Source organism: Pelophylax lessonae, assembly GCF_965119305.1.
Source record: "Pelophylax lessonae genome assembly, chromosome: 6".
In the NCBI taxonomy this organism is placed as follows: domain Eukaryota; kingdom Metazoa; phylum Chordata; class Amphibia; order Anura; family Ranidae; genus Pelophylax; species Pelophylax lessonae.
The window spans coordinates 33,860,063-33,878,921 of record NC_138773.1 but is presented as its reverse complement, the minus strand read 5'-3'; the positions used below and the strand labels follow the sequence as shown (position 1 = coordinate 33,878,921).

Genomic DNA, 18,859 nt, shown 5'->3' with positions numbered 1-18,859 from the left:
TATTCTCCTCCCATCTCCTCTATCAGTGTTCCTCTGTGTATTCTTCACCTTGAAGAGTGTGACCACCATTTCTGAATTTTCTCTTTAACCCCGCCCCCCCCCCCCCCCCCCCCCCCACCATGAAAAATGCCTGAAATTTGTGTGCCACCTGATCATCTTCCCCAGCTGCCCCCAGTGCCTGAAACATGGCACTGTCAGATAGGAGAAAGTGTAGACAGAATTTTCTGGGCTCTTTTCTGCCTTTCTTCTAAATTAAGAAACTAAGAAGGATTACAGATCATCCTTTTCAATGATTAGAAGATGAGTATGTGGGGGGGGGGTGAGAGAAAGAGAGAGGGGGAGATGGAGAGAGAGGGAGAAAGACAGGGAGGGAGTCAGAGGGGGGGGGAGAAGAGAGAGAAAGGGAGGGGAGAGAGAGGGGGGAAGAGACAGAGAAGGGGGGGGTGAGAGAGAGAAAGAGAGGAAAGGAGAGAGTGAGAGGGAAGGATAGAGAGGGAAGGGGGAGGAGGGAGATAGAGAGGGGGAGGGAGAAGTAGGGGGGGTGAGAGTGAGGGAAGGGGGAGGAGGGAGATAGTAGGAGATAGAGGGGGAGAGGGAGATAGAGAGGGGGAGGGAGAAGTGGGGGGGGGGTGAGAGTGAGGGAAGGGGGAGGAGGGAGATAGTAGGAGATAGAGGGGGAGAGGGAGGTAAAGAGGGGGAGGGAGAAGTGGGGGGGTGAGAGTGAGGGAAGGGGGAGGAGTGAGATAGTAGGAGATAGAGGGGGGAGAGGGAGATAGAGAGGGGGAGGGAGAAGTGGGGGGGGGGTGAGAGTGAGGGAAGGGGGAGGAGGGAGATAGTAGGAGATAGAGGGGGAGAGGGAGGTAAAGAGGGGGAGGGAGAAGTGGGGGGGTGAGAGTGAGGGAAGGGGGAGGAGTGAGATAGTAGGAGATAGAGGGGGGAGAAGAGGGAGATAGAGAGGGGGAGGGAGAAGTGGGGGGGGTGAGAGTGTGGGAAGGGGGAGGAGGGAGATAGTAGGAGATAGAGGTGGAGAGGGAGATAAAGAGGGGGAGGGAGAAGTGGGGGGGTGAGAGTGGGGGAAGGGGGAGGAGGGAGATAGTAGGAGATAGAGGGGGGGAGAGGAAGATAGAGAGGGGGAGGGAGATGTGGGGGTGACAGTGAGGGAAGGGGGAGGAGGGAGATAGTAGGAGATAGAAGGGGAGAGGGAGATAGAGAGGGGGAGGGAGAAGTGGGGGGTGGGTGAGGGTGAGGAAAGGAGAGAGTGAGGGAAGGGGGAGGAGGGAGAGTAGGAGATAGAAGGGGAGAGGGAAATAGAGAGAGGGAGGGAGAAAAGGGGGTGAGAGGGAGGGAAAGGGGAGGCGGGAGAGTAAGAGATAGAAAGGGGGAGGGAGTAGTGGGGGTAAGAGTGAGGGAAGGGGGAGGAGGGAGAGTAGGAGATAGAAGGAGAGATAGAGAGGAGGGAAGGGGGGATGAGAGTGAGGGAGGGAAGGGAGAGGGGAAAGAGACAGAGAGGTGGGGTAAGAGAGAGAGGGAGTGAGAAGTAGGGTGGGAGAAGTTAGAGAGAGAAAAAGAGGGAAGGAGAGAGAGAGAGGGGGAAGGGGGAAGAGAGTGAGGGAGGGGGAGGAGGGAGAGAGTAGGAGATAGAAGAGGAGAGGGAGATAAAGAGATGGAAGGAGAAAGGGGGTGAGAGTGAGGGAAAGGGGAGAAGGGAGAGTAGGAGATAGAAGAGGAGAGGGAGATAGAGAGAAAGGGGGAGGGAGAAGAGGGGGTTGAAGGTGGGAAGGAGATGGGGGGGGCAGTGGAAATGAGAGAGACTCTTCTGTGTACAGTGGTGTTGAATGCTGTATATACAATGTTATACAATGTTGGATGCTGTATATACAATGTTGGGTGTGCAGTGTTGGGTGGTGTATATACAATGTTGGGTGATGTATTTACAATGTTAAGTGTGCAGTGTTGGGTGATGTATATATACAATGTTAAGTGTACAGTGTTGGGTGGCGTATATACAATGTTGGGTGTACAGTGTTGGGTGGCGTATATACAATGTTGGGTGTGCAGTGTTGGGTGGCGTATATACAATGTTGGGTGTGCAGTGTTGGGTGGTGTATATACAATGTTGGGTGTGCAGTGTTGGGTGGTGTATATACAATGTTGGGTGGTGTATATACAATGTTGGGTGGTGTATATACAATGTTGGGTGTGCAGTGTTGGGTGATGTATATATACAATGTTAAGTGTACAGTGTTGGGTGATGTATATACAATGTTGGGTGATGTATATACAATGTTGGGTGTGCAGTGTTGGGTGATGTATATACAATGTTGGGTGATGTATATACAATGTTGGGTGATGTATATACAATGTTGGGTGTGCAGTGTTGGGTGGTGTATATACAATGTTGGGTGTGCAGTGTTGGGTGGTGTATATACAATGTTGGGTGTGCAGTGTTGGGTGATGTATATACAATGTTGGGTAATGTATATACAATGTTGGGTGATGTATATACAATGTTGGGTGTGCAGTGTTGGGTGGTGTATATACAATGTTGGGTGTGCAGTGTTGGGTGGTGTATATACAATGTTGGGTGTGCAGTGTTGGGTGATATATATACAATGTTGGGTGATGTATATACAATGTTGGGTGTGCAGTGTTGGGTGGTGTATATACAATGTTGGGTGTGCAGTGTTGGGTGATATATATACAATGTTGGGTGATGTATATACAATGTTGGGTGTAGAGTCACCTGTCTATGGTCCCCTCCCCCAGTGATGGGGGGATTAGAGAAGAGCCATGTCAGGCTGGATTAGGACAGGCGGTGGTATCTCAGTGATCCCCCCCCCCCTCCTCCTCCTCCTCCTCCTCCTCCCGGCTGTCCCCGTGTCACTGCTCATCATCCAGCCATCCTCCTCACTCAGTGCGGGGACCATCACAGCTCATCCTCCTCCTCCCCTCCTCCTCCTCCCTCCCCGGCTCTCCCCTCTTTGTAGATGAGTGTAGCGGACTCCTCTGCCCCCATTGTCTGTGTGCCCGGTGCCTAGTGCCCCCTCCTCCTCCTCCTCCTTCTCCTCCTCCTCCTCCCGGTGCCGCCATGGTCCTGGTCCTGGCGGCTGGCAGCCTCTTCTTCCCAGGTCTCTTCCTGCTGGCCAGGGCCGGGCTCCGGGGGATACCTACCTTCCGGGGAGACCAACCCAACGCCGACATCGTGGCCGCCAGGTACCCGCAACCTCCTCCTCCATCCCCCCCGACCGCCGCAACATCAGCATCAGCACCGCCGCATGCCGCACAGCACAGGGAGGGGGCATATCTATACACTATATATATATATATACTATACAATATATACATTGCATTGCACCATCATCACTATACAGGGGGGCATCATATCTATACACTATATATACCGCACCATCATCACTATATATACTATACAATATATACATTACACTGCACCATCATCACTATACACAGCACAGGGAGGGGGCATATCTATACACTATATATATATACATTGCATTGCACCATCACTGTACACAGCACAGGGAGGGGGCATATCTATACACTATATATATATATATATATATATATATATACCACACCATCATCACTATATATACTATACAATGTATACATTTTACTGCACCATCATCACTATACACAGCACAGGGAGGGGGCATATCTATACACTATGTATATATATATATATATACCACACCATCATCACTATATATACTATACAATGTATATATTTTACTGCACCATCATCACTATACACAGCACAGGGAGGGGGCATATCTATACACTATATATATATATATATATATATATATATATATATATATATATATATATATACCACACCATCATCACTATGTATACTATACAATATATACATTACACTGCACCATCATCACTATACACAGCACAGGGAGGGGGCATATCTTTCTATATATATATATATATATATATATATATATATATATATATATATACTATACAATATATACATTGCATTGCACCATCACTGTACACAGCACAGGGAGGGGGCATATCTATACACTATATATATATATATATATATATATATATATATATATATATATATATATATATATACCACACCATCATCACTATATATACTATACAATATATACATTACACTGCACCATCATCACTATACACAGCACAGGGGACACTATATGTACATTATATATACTATACAATATATACATTACACTGCACCATCATCACTATACACAGCATGGAAGGCAGTATCTATACACTATCTATTCAGCATCATTATCACCAGGGCAGGGAGGAACATATACATCATCCTGCACTATAATCACTATACTCAACACAGGTGGGGGGGGGGGGACTATATACACTATACTCTACAATAAATACATTATACTACACCATCATCACCATATACACAGCACACTGACATCATATGGAGGAATTAATATATACCATATATATTACACTGCACCATCTTCACTATACGCAGCACACTGCGATTCATCACTGATATTCAGGGAGTACACTGTATATTATATACTTCTGCACCATTATTACTGTACCCTGCACACTGACATTATACTGGGCCATCATCACTATATATATATATATATATATATATATATATATATATATATATATATATATACATATATATATATATATTTGTGTGTATATATATATATATATATATACACTATAATGCACCAGGATCACTATACTCAGCACATGGCATGCTGACATCACCAATATACTGGGGATCACCTTACTATACTACATATGTATACACTACACCATCCTCACTACACACTATATACACTATACAGCAATATCATCACTATACACTATGTACTCTAAACTACACCATCATCACTACACACTATATACGCTATAAAGCAATATCATTACTACACACTATATATGCTATACTACACCATGTGTGGTGGAGGAATCACTATACTGGGCCATCATCACCATATACTTTACTATGCTGAGATCACTATACACAGGAAACAACACACTGGACTTAAATATGTATATATATATATATACTATACACACTGCGTCATCACTATACTATAGTATGTATTTATATAGAAACTGATCACCATACAGAGGGCAAAGTGCACCAGCATCACTATACACAGGGCTCACTGCACCTGATAACTATACAGAGGGCACACTGCATCAGGATCACTATACTCAGGGCCCACACCTACTAGTATCATATACACAGGGCACACTGTACCAGGATTACTATACAGAGAGCACACTGCATCAGGATCACTATACTCAGGGCACACACCTACTAGTATCATATACACAGGGCACACTGTACCAGGATTACTATACAGAGGGCACACTACAACAGGATCACTATACACAGGGTACACTGTACCAGGATCACTATACAGGGGGCACACTGCAACAGGATCACTATACACAGGGCACACTGTGCCAGGATCACTATACAGAGGGCACACTGCAACAGGATCACTATACACAGGGCACACTGTACCAGGATCACTATACAGAGGGCACATTGCACCTGATAACTATACAGAGAGCACACTGCATCAGGATCACTATGCACAGGGCACACACCTACTAGTATCATATACACAGGGCACACTGTACCAGGATTACTATACAGAGGGCACAATGCAATAGGATCACCATACACAGGGCACACTGTACCAGGATTACTATACAGAGGGCACACTGCAACAGGATCACTATACACAGGGCACACTGTACCAGGATTACTATACAGAGGGCACACTGCAACAGCATCACTATACACAGGGCACACTGTACCAGGATCACTATACAGAGGGCACACTGCAACAGCATCACTATACACAGGGCACACTGTACCAGGATCACTATACAGAGGTGACACTGCTCCAGGATCACTATACACAGGGCACACTGTACCAGGATCACTATACAGAGGTGACACTGCTCCAGGATCACTATATTCAGGGCACACTGTACCAGGATCACTATACAGAGGTGACACTGCTCCAGGATCACTATACACAGGGCACACTGTACCAGGATCACTATACAGAGGTGACACTGCTCCAGGATCACTATACACAGGGCACACTGTACCAGGATCACTATACAGAGGGCACACTGTACCAGGATCACTATACACAGGGCACACTCTACCAGGATCACTATGCACAGTGATCACTGCACCAGGATTTTTATCACTGCATCCTTATCTCTATAACAAAATGCATTGGACCATCACTATACACATGACAGAATGTAGCTATGTCACTATGTATCTGTGGCTTTATACAGAGTCTACAATGTGTATTTATCTCTACAGAGAGGATACAATGTATTATCACTGTGATGGGGGTACACTGTGCCAGGATTTTAACACAGGAGAATAGAGTGGAAGACTTTCACTATACAGAGTGTACATTGTACAGACCATGTGTTCCCATAACTAGATCACACACTACCACTGTCACTATACAGAGTATACATTGTATCACTGCACCTGGGATAAGTTTCACATTATATAATGTAAAGCTTTGTATACCATAGGGTGGAAACAAAGTATTCTCACTATACTGGGGGTACCCCAAATCATAATATCAGTGTATAACTCTCGCTATATAGAGGGTACTTTGTAAAGGCATTATGACACCCTATAACTAGAACAGCGCACACTGTACACTCACTCTACAGAGGATACAGATAATCAGCATGACAACTTTACAGGATACAATGTATCATTGCATGACCCTGGGACCAGCACTGGGAATAAAATGTACTGTATATTTCCCATTATATTTGGGATACAATCTTTATCAATATTTTTGGGATACAATGTATATTTCTCACTTTTTTGGGGATACAATGTATATTTCTCAGAATATATTGGGGAAATAATGTATATTACTCACTATATTTGGGGATACAAGATATATTTCTTAATATATCGGGAATACAAAGGTCTCAGGATAGTTGTGATACAATGTATATTTCTCAGTATATTGGGAATGCTATCTATATTTTTCATGATGTTGGTGATATTTTTCAGTATATTTTGGATACAAGATATATTTCTCTATATATTGGGGACACAATGTATATTTCTTAGTATATTGGGAATACAATCTAAACTTCTCAGGATATTGGTGATACAAGGTATATTTGTCACTATATTGGGGACACAATGTATATTTCACAGTATATTGGGTGATATTGGGGGATACGATGTATATTTCTTAATATATTGGCAATACAATCCAAACGTCTCAGAATATGCGTGATACAATGTATGTTTCTCAGTATATTGGGAATACTATCTATATTTCTCATGATGTTGGTGATATTTCTCAGTATATTGGGGATACAATGTATTATTTTCCTTATAGAGGATATAGAAGGTATCATCATTTTCTAGGTGTATTTCATGTACCAGCAGCATTGTATTTGGGGCACATTGTATGTATACTGACATCAATGCAGTGTCTGCCATCTTTACTACACTGGGAATACAATACCTGAACTCCATAGCACAGGACATGTATTCCACATATATAGTGTGTCAACAAATACAATGTAGCAACATCAGGTCACCATGTATCAGCTGCACTATGTTGGGGATACAAAGTATTTTCAGTGATAGTTCCTCTGGCTGTAGAGTCCACACCATGTATTGGAGTTAATGATCCATGTATACAGACAGATATATGCTGTGTATAGGAGTCAGTGTCCAATTATATGCAGACAGATATATGCTGTGTATAGGAGTCAGTGTCCAATTATATGCAGACAGATATATGCTGTGTATAGGAGTCAGTGTCCAATTATATACAGACAGGAATACAATGTGTATAAGGGTCAGCGATCGATATATACAGACAAGTATACACTGTGTATAGGGGCCAGTGATCAATATACAGTATACAGACAGATACCGTGCCTTGAAAAAGTATTCATACCCCTTGAAATTTTCCAAATTTTGTCATGTTACAGCCAGGGGCAGACTGGCAACTTTCGGCCCAGGGGGCAAGTACAAATCAGAGGCCCATGGTCCAGCTTCTCATCCCCCCTCTAATTTCCCTATCCCCCCCCCCCCCCTCCCACTATCCCATTCCTCCTTCTGACTCCCATTATAGACTGAAACCCTGCTCCAGATACTCTCTGAACCAAAGTTCCTGACCTGACCAGCAGGGGGAGGTTTGGGGGAGCTAGGACAGTTTGGTTGGGGCTGGCTGGAGCAGAAGAGTCTCCAGTGGGGCATGGAACCGGCCTCTGCTCAGACACAGTTAACACCATCCATGCTGGGGGGGGGCTGCGCTTTGTCCTTGTCTTCAACCCACACTCATTGGGTCAGCGGCAGGGACTTTTTACTGCTCTTCACCAGGAATACTTTAGGCATGTCTGTGGCAGAAGCGGTGCAGCCTTTTTATGGGGCATCAGAGCCCCCCTGCCCCCTGCTCCCTGGCCCAATCCTCCCCTGGTTACAGCCAAAAACGTAAATGTATTTTATTGGGATTTGATGTGATAGACCAACACAAAGTGGCACATAATTGTGAAGTGGAAGGAAACTGATACATTTTTTTCAATATTTTTTTGAAATTTATATTTGAAAAGTGTGGCGCACATTTGTATTCACCCCCCTTTACTCTGATATCCCTAACTAAAATCTAGTGGAACCAATTGCCTTCAGAAGTCACCTAATTAGTAAATAGAGTCCACCTGTGTGTAATTTAATCTCAGTAGAAATACAGCTGTTCTGTGAAGCCCTCAGAGGTTTGTTAGAGAACATTAGTGAAAAAAACAACATCATGAAGGTCAGTGAACAAACCAGACAATGCAGGAATCCAACACAGATGGACCGCTCAGGTGAGATATAACTCAGGTGCAGGTCGGATCCGCCATCCAGACAGTTCATAAATCATAGAAAAAAGGGTGACCACACTCCGATACAGTTGAAATCAAACAAATTGAGTATATTTATTCTTCATCATACATCAATACAAGACTGGTAAGACATGGGACAGGTAATAGGTTGACGCGTTTTGCAACAAAACCAGCCCCTTACTCATAACCATACTAAAATGGTTATGAGTAAGCGACTGGTTTTGTCGTGAAATGCGTCAACCTATTACCTGTTCCATGTCTTACCAGTCTTGTATTGATGTATGATGAAGAATAAATATACTCCAATTTTTTTATTTCAACTATATCGGAGTGTGGTCACCCTTTTTTCTATGATTTATGAACACACCAGACAAGTCAAGGATAAAGTTGTGGAGACGTTTAGGTTACAAAAAATATCCAGAGCTTTAAACATCTCACGGAGCAATGTTCAATCCATCATCGGAAAATGGAAAGAGTATGGCACAACTGCAACCCTACTAAGACATGGCCGTCCACCTAAACTGACAGGCCGGGCAAGGAGAGCATTCATCAGAGAAAGCCAAGAGGCCCATGGTAACTCCGGAGGAGCCATAGAGATCCACAGCTCAGGTGGGAGAATCTGTCCACAGGACAACTATTAGTCATGCACTCCACAAATCTGACCTTTATGGAAGAGTGGCAAGAAGAAAGCCATTGGTGAAAGAAAGCCATAAGAAGTCCTGTTTGCAGTTTGGGAGAAGCCATGTGGGGGACACAGCAAACATGTGGAAGAAGGTGCTCTGGTCAGATGAGACCAAAATAGAACTTTTTGGCCTAAAAGCAAAATGCTATGTGTGGGAGAAAACTAACACTGCACGTCATTCTGAACACACCATCCCCACTGTGAAACATGGTGGTGGCAGTATCATGTTGTGGGGATGCTTTTCTTCAACAGGGACAGGGAAGCTGGTCAGAGTTGATGGGAAGATGGATGGAGCCAAATACAGGACAATCTTAGAAGAAAACCTGTTAGAGTCTGCAAAAGACTTGAGACTGGGGCGGAGGTTCACCTTCCAGCAGGACAACGACCTGAAACATCCAGCCAGAGCTACATTGGAATGGTTCTGATCAAAACATATTCATGTAAGAATGGCCCAGTCAAAGTCCAGACCTAAATTCAATTAAGAATCTGTTGCAAGATTTGAAAGTTGCTGTTCACAGAAGCTCTCCATCCAATCTGACAGAGCTTGAGCTATTTTGCAAAGAAGAATGGGCAAAAAGGTCCCTTTCTAGATGTGCAAAGCTGGTAGAGACATCCCCAAAAAGACTTGCAGCTGTAATTGCAGGGAAAGGCGGTTCTACAAAGTATTGACTCAGGGGGGTGAATACAAATGCACCCCACACTTTTCACAGATTTACTTGTAAAAAAATTTGAAAACCATTTATCATTTTCCTTCCACTTCACAATTATGTGCCACTTTGTGTCGGTCTATCACATAAAATCCCAATAAAATACATTTACGTTTTTGGTTGTAACATGACAAAATGTGGAAAATTGTGTACACAACAATGTGTATAGGGGTCGGTGACAGATTTTGACAGGCAGGTACAGTATACGCTGTGTATAGGGGTCGGAGACATATTTTGACAGACAGGTACAGTATACGCTGTGTATAGGGGTCGGTGACATATTTTGACAGACAGGTACAGTATATGCTGTGTATAGGGGTCGGTGACATATTTTGACAGACAGGTACAGTATATGCTGTGTATAGGGGTCAGTGACAGATTTTGACAGGCAGGTACAGTATATGCTGTGTATAGGGGTCAGTGACAGATTTTGACAGGCAGGTACAGTATATGCTGTGTATAGGGGTCAGTGACAGATTTTGACAGGCAGGTACAGTATATACTGTGTATAGGGGTCAGTGACAGATTTTGACAGGCAGGTACAGTATATGCTGTGTATAGGGGTCAGTGACAGATTTTGACAGGCAGGTACAGTATATGCTGTGTATAGGGGTCAGTGACAGATTTTGACAGGTACAGTAAATGCTGTGTAGAGGGGTCTATGATGGATCCATGCAGACAGGTATACACCGTGTATAGGGGTCAGTGATCAATTTTTTACAGACTGATATGTGCTGTGTATAGGGGGTCAGTAATTGATATATACATACCGTGTATAGGGGTCAGTGTCTGAGTATATATAAACAGGTATATACTGTGTATAGGGGTCAGTGTCTGGTTATATATACAGACAGGTATATACTGTGTATAGGGGTCAGTGTCTGATTATATATACAGACAGGTATATACTGTGTATAGGGGTCAGTGTCGGATATATACAGACAAATATACTGTATACTGTGTATAGGGGTCAGTGTCGGATATATACAGACAAATATACTGTATACTGTGTATAGGGGTCAGTGTCCGATTATATACAGACAGGTATATACTGTGTATAGGGGTCAGTGTCTGATTATATATACAGACAAGTATATACTATGTATAAGGGTCAGTGTCGGGTATATATACAGACAGATATACTGTATACTGTGTATAGGGGTCAGTGTCCAATTATATACAGACAGGTATATACTGTGTATAGGGTCAGTGTCTGATAATATACAGACAGGTATATACTGTGTATAGGGGTCAGTGTCTGATAATATACAGACAGGTATATACTGTTTATAGGGGTCAGTGTCTGATAATATACAGACAGGTATATACTGCGTATAGGGGTCAGTGTCCGATATATATACAGACAGGTATATACTGTGTATAGGGGTCAGTGTCCAATTATATACAGACAGGTATATACTGTGTATAAAGGTCAGTGTCCGATATATATACAGACAGGTATACACCATGTATTGGAGTCAGTGATCAATATATATAGACAGATTTGTGATGCATATAGGGGTCAGTGACCAATTTATGGAGACAGGTACATGATGTGTATAGGGGTCATTGACTGGAATATACAGACAGGTATACGCTTTGTTTAGGGGTCAGGTAAATTCCATGTATAGGGGTCAGTGACCAATGTGTACAGATAGGTATAGACTGTGTATAGGGGGCAGGGATATATACAGACAGGTATACACTGTGTATAGGGATCAGTGACTGATATATATAGAGAGGTATACAATGTGTATGAGGGTCAGTAACTAATATTCAGTTTTACACTGTGCATAGGGGTCTGAGATATGGTATCTATATACTGCATACATATTTTTGTATATTATGTGTGTTTTTATATAATATATACATACCTTGTTTATGTCAAGTTGAATTTGCTGCAGTGTTGTGTGTGTATTGTCCAAAGGGTGCTAAGAGCACTGTGGGGTTAATTTACTAAAGGCAAATAGGCTGTTCAATTTGGAAGCAAAGTTGGACTTTGGAAAAATATTTTTTTATAAAAGTTTAGTGAATGTGGTAAAAGTTCACTTCGCAAATAATATCCAATAAAAAATTAATTAAAAAAGAAAAATCAGCTTTTTGCTTGCATGTAAATGGATGATGAAAGTAAGCAGAGATTCATCGCATTCACAAAGCTCTGGGGAAATTCCCATGCAAAGTGAACAACATTTTTGCTTTTAGAATATCCACTCCCTGTGTCTTTAAATACACATTTACAGGCACCATAGTACAAGTTTGGTGACTTGACTGAGAATTGTGCATTGCTATGACATGTACCTTCTGCCATTCAAACACACACCAGCTAAGAGATGTCGAAAATTAAAATGTGATTTTTAAAAAAAAAAAAATGTTTTAACTTGTGCAAACTCATGTTGGAACATAACTGCATGAAGGGAGAACTGATACCTTTAATGGCCGAAAAAAAATGTAAAAAATAGTAAATCGTATGTATAGCTCCATCCTTTTTTTTTTTTGTTTTAAATAATGAGGAAGTATTAGTTATATACATATATAGATTTTTATTTTTTTATTGGTCAGCTAGGTTTTTTTAAATTGCTATTATTGGTTATATAGGTTATTTTTTATTGTTGTAATTGCTTATCTAGGTTATTTTTTTATTGTTATTATTGCTTATCCAGGTTATTTTTATTTGGTATTATTGCTTATCTAGGTTATTGTTTCTAGGTTATTTTTTATTGTTATTATTGCTTATCTAGGTTATTTTTTATTGTTATTATTGCTTATCTAGGTTATTTTTTATTGTTATTATTGCTTATCTAGGTTATTTTTTATTGTTATTATTGCTTATCTAGGTTATTTTTTATTGTTATTATTGCTTATCTAGGTTATTGTTTCTAGGTTATTTTTATTTGGTATTATTGCTTATCTAGGTTATTGTTTCTAGGTTATTTTTTTATTGGTATTGATACCTATCTAGGTTTTTTTTTTATTGTTATTATTGCTTATCTAGGTTATTGTTTCTAGGTTATTTTTTTATTGGTATTGATACCTATCTAGGTTTTTTTTTTATTGTTATTATTGCTTATCTAGGTTATTGTTTCTAGGTTATTTTTTATTGGTATTTTTGGTTATCCAGGTTATTTTCTATTGTTATTATTGCTTATCTAGGTTATTGTTTCTAGGTTATTTTTATTTGGTATTATTGCTTATCTAGGTTATTGTTTCTAGGTTATTTTTTTATTGGTATTGATACTTATCTAGGTTTTTTTTTTATTGTTATTATTGCTTATCTGGGTTATTGTTTCTAGGTTATTTTTTATTGGTATTTTTGGTTATCCAGGTTATTTTCTATTGTTATTATTGCTTATCTAGGTTATTGTTTCTAGGTTCTTTTTATTTGGTATTATTGCTTATCTAGGTTATCGTTTCTAGAATATTTTTTTGTTGTTATTATTGCTTATCCAGGTAATTTTTTATTGTTATTATTGCTTATCTAGATTATTGTTTCTAGGTTTTTTTATTGGTATTATTTCTTATCTAGGTTATTGTTTCTAGATTTTTTTATTGGTATTATTTCTTATCTAGGTTATTGTTTCTAGATTTTTTATTGGTATTATTGCTTATCTAGGTTATTTTTTATTGTTATTATTGCTTATCTAGGTTATTGTTTATAGGTTATTTTTATTTGGTAATATTGCTTATCTAGGTTTTTGTTTCTAGATTATTTTTTATTGTTATTATTGCTTATCTAGGTTATTTTTTACTTGTATTATTGCTTATCTAGGTTATTGTTTCTAAGTTATTTTTTATTGGTATTATTGGTTATCTAGGTTATTTTTTTTACTGTTATTATTGGTTAGATACTGTAAGATACTTTTGCTGTTGGTGTCATGTTTGGGAAATTTCCCTGCACTGCACTCTAAAAAGTGGGCTGGCTCTTGGGAGGAGTTATGCAGATTTCAAAATGCCTTGATGGGTGGGTGTTAATGTGGAGAAATGGACTTTCCTAGGCAGGCTGTATTTGCATGCAGACCACCCTAGATAACGCCCACATTTGATGCTGAGCCTCCATGATTGGTCTGAAATCTAATAAATGAAAGGGGCGGGCCAGAGAAAGTCAGGCTGGAGAGGAAGCAGTTAGATCAGGCATGTCCAACCTGCGGCCCAGGGGCCGCATGCGGCCCAGAACCGCAGGCAATGCGGCCCACTGCCCCTGACAATTTTTTTTTTTTTGCTGTTTGCTGGGGAGGAAGGAAGTCGAGTCGGGGGCACGGCCAGAGGCAGCCTCAGAGGTGATTATCCACTAGTTGTGTTCAATTAGTGCTGGGGGGGGGGGGGCGCAGGAGCACGGGAAGGGCGCAGCGGCGTTTTATTATTTATATACCTTAACTAATAGTATATATTTTATAAGTGGTCCGAGAAAATTTCTGTACACTCCAAAAGGTTGGACATCAATAAGTTAGACGATGCTGGACGTCCTCCAGCCAGGAAATGAGGCGGAGCTCTGTCTGACTTGCTGCAGTTTCTGATGCACATTGTGAGAAGCCCACAGTGTGCAGTGAAATCAGAGTAAGTCATTTCAGCCCTGGAGAGGAGCCGCTACAACTGTGCAAGTCTGAAGGTCATATTTAATAGGCTGTAGTGCACACTGAGCAGGGGGATTACAGCACAAATAAGCTTAATATGCAACTTTATATGCTGCGATCTCTGAGCCGGTTCTCTATTATAAATACCAATATATATACTTCCTTTGCTACCTCTCCCGTATACCATATTGGTTATTACTTGTTGCTTTGCTCGGCACATTTTGTTAATTCTAGCTGGTCACATTTGTATTTGTGTCTTCTTTTATAGTCAGGTAAATTGCTGACATGTGCTTTCCTGAGTGCGCAATATAGAGAGAGGAAGCGCAAAAGCAGATTTGTTTCGAATGTTTAACCACTGAATGAGCGCCCCACGCAGATATACTGCGGCAGGGCGGCCCTCCTGCGCGAACTGGCGTAACTGTACGTCGGCTCGTGCCCAGGGTCTGGGGCGCACCAGGCAGAGCTGCTGGTAGAAATGCCAGGCAGGCTGTACAGGGCCCTCCTGAATTTATTTAGACAATATTTTCACTAAAAATACAATAAAATAATTATTAGCAGACACAAACATAACAGACAACCTGTGTGAATTAGCTCTTTTATAAAAGTTTTTTACATTTTAAAAAACAAAATGTATACATTTTTTTTTTAAATGTAAAACATTTTTACAATTATTTTATTTTACATTGTCAGGCCTCAGTGAGTAAAAAGACAAGGTCGCTAATGCGTTTCGGCGGTGAGCCTTGATCACATTGGTGCTGTGATCAAGGCTCATCGCCGAAACGCGTTAGCCACCTTGTCTTTTTACTCACTGAGGCGTGACAATAAAGAATTGGAAGAGTTACAGAGTTGCCGGGTGTCCTTTTGCTTGATTTTGTATCCTATGGTGTTTGAAGAGATCACCGCAGCCTGTGCACCTGATGGACGTTTCCATTCACCTGATGTTTTCACTGTTCTGTGCGATGTGGTTTTTGGCCCCGTTCACATAGGGGCGACGCTACTTTGCACCGCGACCTCCGAGGTCGCGGTGCAAGCAGCGCGCCGCGACCTCGGAGCGGCCGCCACGGACTTCATAACATTGAAGTCTATGGCGGTCGCCTCCTGGTCGCCCCAAAGAAGCTCCGGACCCTTTTTCTAAGTCGGAGCGACTTGTGTCGCTCCTATTAGAACGGGTCCGCAGCTTCCCTATGGGAGGCGACCTACGGCGACCTGTGAGGCGACCAGGTCGCCTCACAGGTCGCCCTAGTGTGAACGGGGACTTTGTCTGATATTTTCGTTTACAATTTTTTTAATTATTTATTAATGTTTAATTATCCTTTTTTTTTACAATTTTTTTTCATGTTAAACATTTTTACAATTTATTTATTTTACAATTTTTCAAAATTATTTATTACAATGTTTAATTATTATTTTTTTACAATTTATTTTTTTACAGGACAGGGGAGCCTGCAGCGCTGCAGGGGTGGCACAGTGAAAAGGGGGTACATAGGGGGATCAGAAACAGGCATAACAAGGAGGGGGATTTGGTGTCGGAGAAGCAACTACAGGAATGATCCCCTTTGTCTGTGTCTCTCACGGCAGCAGCTGAAAGCTGTCAGGAGGAGGAAAAAATGGCTTTAAGCTGCTGCAGAGAGCCGCACAGGGTTTCCTTCTGTAATTGCCCTTCTGCCCAACTGCACTGATTTCATGTGCTGTTGGGGCCCCCCTGTGTGCCCAGACCCCCTACAGGAGGACTGGTGCTCCCCCCTATCAGCGACCCTGCCGCCAGGACCCGCCGATCGTTCGGGGCAGAGTCAGAACATCAGAGAAGAAGATGGAAATCTTGTGTTTCAGCTTAGCAGAAACACAAATCTCTGTCTTCCTCCAGTTATGCAATCCCCCACACAGTTAGAAAGCACTCCCTAGGAGCACACCTTACCCTTTAATTGCCCCCCGGTGTTAACCCCTTCCCTGTCAGTGTCATTAGTACAGTAACAGTGCATTTACTTTTAGGACTGATCACTATATTAGTGTCACTGGTCCCCAAAAGGTGTCACTTAGTGTCCGCCGCAATGTCGCAGTCCCGTTAAAAATTGCTGACGCTGTCATTACTAGTAAAAAAGAAAAAATTAAATAAATAAAAATGCCATAAATCTATCCCATAGTTTTCAGATTGCTATAACGTTTGCACAAACCAATCAAAATACACTTATTGGGATTTTTGTTTACTAAAAATATGTAGCAGAATACAGATTGGCCTAAATTGATGAATACATTTGTTTTTTACATTTTTTTATTGGATATATTTTATTGCATAAAGTAAAAAATATTCTTTTTTTTTCCCAAAATTGTCGCTCTTTTTTTGTTTATAGCGCAAAAAGTAAAAATCGCATAGGTGATCAAATACCACCAAAAGAAAGCTCTGTTTGTTGGAAAGAAAGGACATGAATTTTATTTGGGTACATTTAGATACGATAGAGTGTATCTAAACCCAGAAATGTAATACATTGCCACTTACCGGTCCTTAGATATGATGGTGGCATTCGTTTTCTTTTGGTGATCCTGCCAATAACCTACTTCCTGACCTAGGGTGACAACCCTCACCCCCTGTACTACATCTATAGTTACATAGTCAGGTTGAAAAAAAGACACAAGTCCATTTAGTTTAACCAATAAATGAGAAAAAGAAAAAACATACCAAAAATCTATGGGAGAGCAGCGTAGGCCAAGGAGTCTTTTAGATCTACAGAACACCTCCCCCTCTCTTCTCCATACCATAGAAAGGAGATAGGAGATGTTTTTGGCTCATAGACTTTTATCATGGAGATGACTGGGAAAAAAAAAAAAAAAAAAACGTGATGAAGTCAGTGAGGCCAAAAAAACACCCAATTATACCTCAAAATGAGCTCCCATTGCTTTTTGATCTTTAGGTGTGAGATGCAGGTGATTGAACGCTCAGATGTGACAGCAGTGACCATGGGAAGGGTGGGATTTGGCTTGCTGAGTATTTTGACTCTGCGAGGTGTGAGCAGGGCTCAGAGTGCAACACAGCGGGAGAGCACAGGAAGGAATAAGATCACTACATTTCTGGCAGGATCAATGGGTCATGTATGCACTTATTAGATAGATACTGTATAACAATACACTTTCAACAGTATATTTAACAAGCCAAAAGGGAGCATGGAAGAAAAGTTCATTTTTAGGGTTTATATACACTTTAAGGGATCACGTTTGCTATGAGTTCTTACATCAGGATATTTATGTTAGCTTACGATGCAAAAGTACCACACCAATTGATTACTGCTTTGCTTTATTACATATATATATATAATTGTATGTGTTAACTTATTTTTAATGTTTTTTTTTTTTTTTTTTAGTCTGTATTAGCCTGCAATGCAAATGTACCATACTAATCAATTTCTACTTTGATTTATAAATTTTTTATTGGTATTTTTAAAAAATTTATAATTTATAAAGTTCATTTCAGTTCATAAAGTTCAGCATATTTATGTTAGCTTACGATGCAAAAATACCACACCAATTGATTCCTGCTTTGGTTTACATGATATTATATATATATATATATATATATATATATATATATATATATATATTATTATTATTATACAGGATTTATATAGCGCCAACAGTTTGCGCAGCACTTTACAATGTGAGGGAAGACAATACAGTTACAATACAATTCAAAACAGGAGGAACTAGAGGGCCCTGCTCGTTAGAGCTTACAATCTAGAAAATATATATTATTATTATTATATAGTATTTATATAGCGCCGACAGTTTACGCAGCGCTTTACAACTTGAGGGTAGACAGTACAAATACAATACACTTTAATACAGTATAAATCAGAGGGCCCTGCTCGTTATAGCTTACAATCTATATTTGTATTTATTTACTTATTTATAATTTTATTATTATTATTTTTTTATTTTAACTTGTATTAGCCTGCAATGCAAATGCACCATACCAATCGATTTCTGGTTTTATTTAT

General features: G+C 40.8%; 1 protein-coding gene across 1 annotated transcript in view; it reads left to right on the top strand.

Moving 5' to 3' along the window:
• The first annotated feature begins 2,880 nt into the window (after positions 1-2,880).
• The window catches only part of TLCD3B (TLC domain containing 3B), a 58,446-nt gene continuing 42,467 nt past the window's right edge, over positions 2,881-18,859 (top strand). Inside the window, exon 1 of the mRNA XM_082261174.1 lies at positions 2,881-3,213. Coding sequence (XP_082117300.1) covers positions 3,089-3,213 — 125 coding nt within the window. The 5' untranslated portion in view covers positions 2,881-3,088. The remainder of the gene's footprint in view (positions 3,214-18,859) is intronic.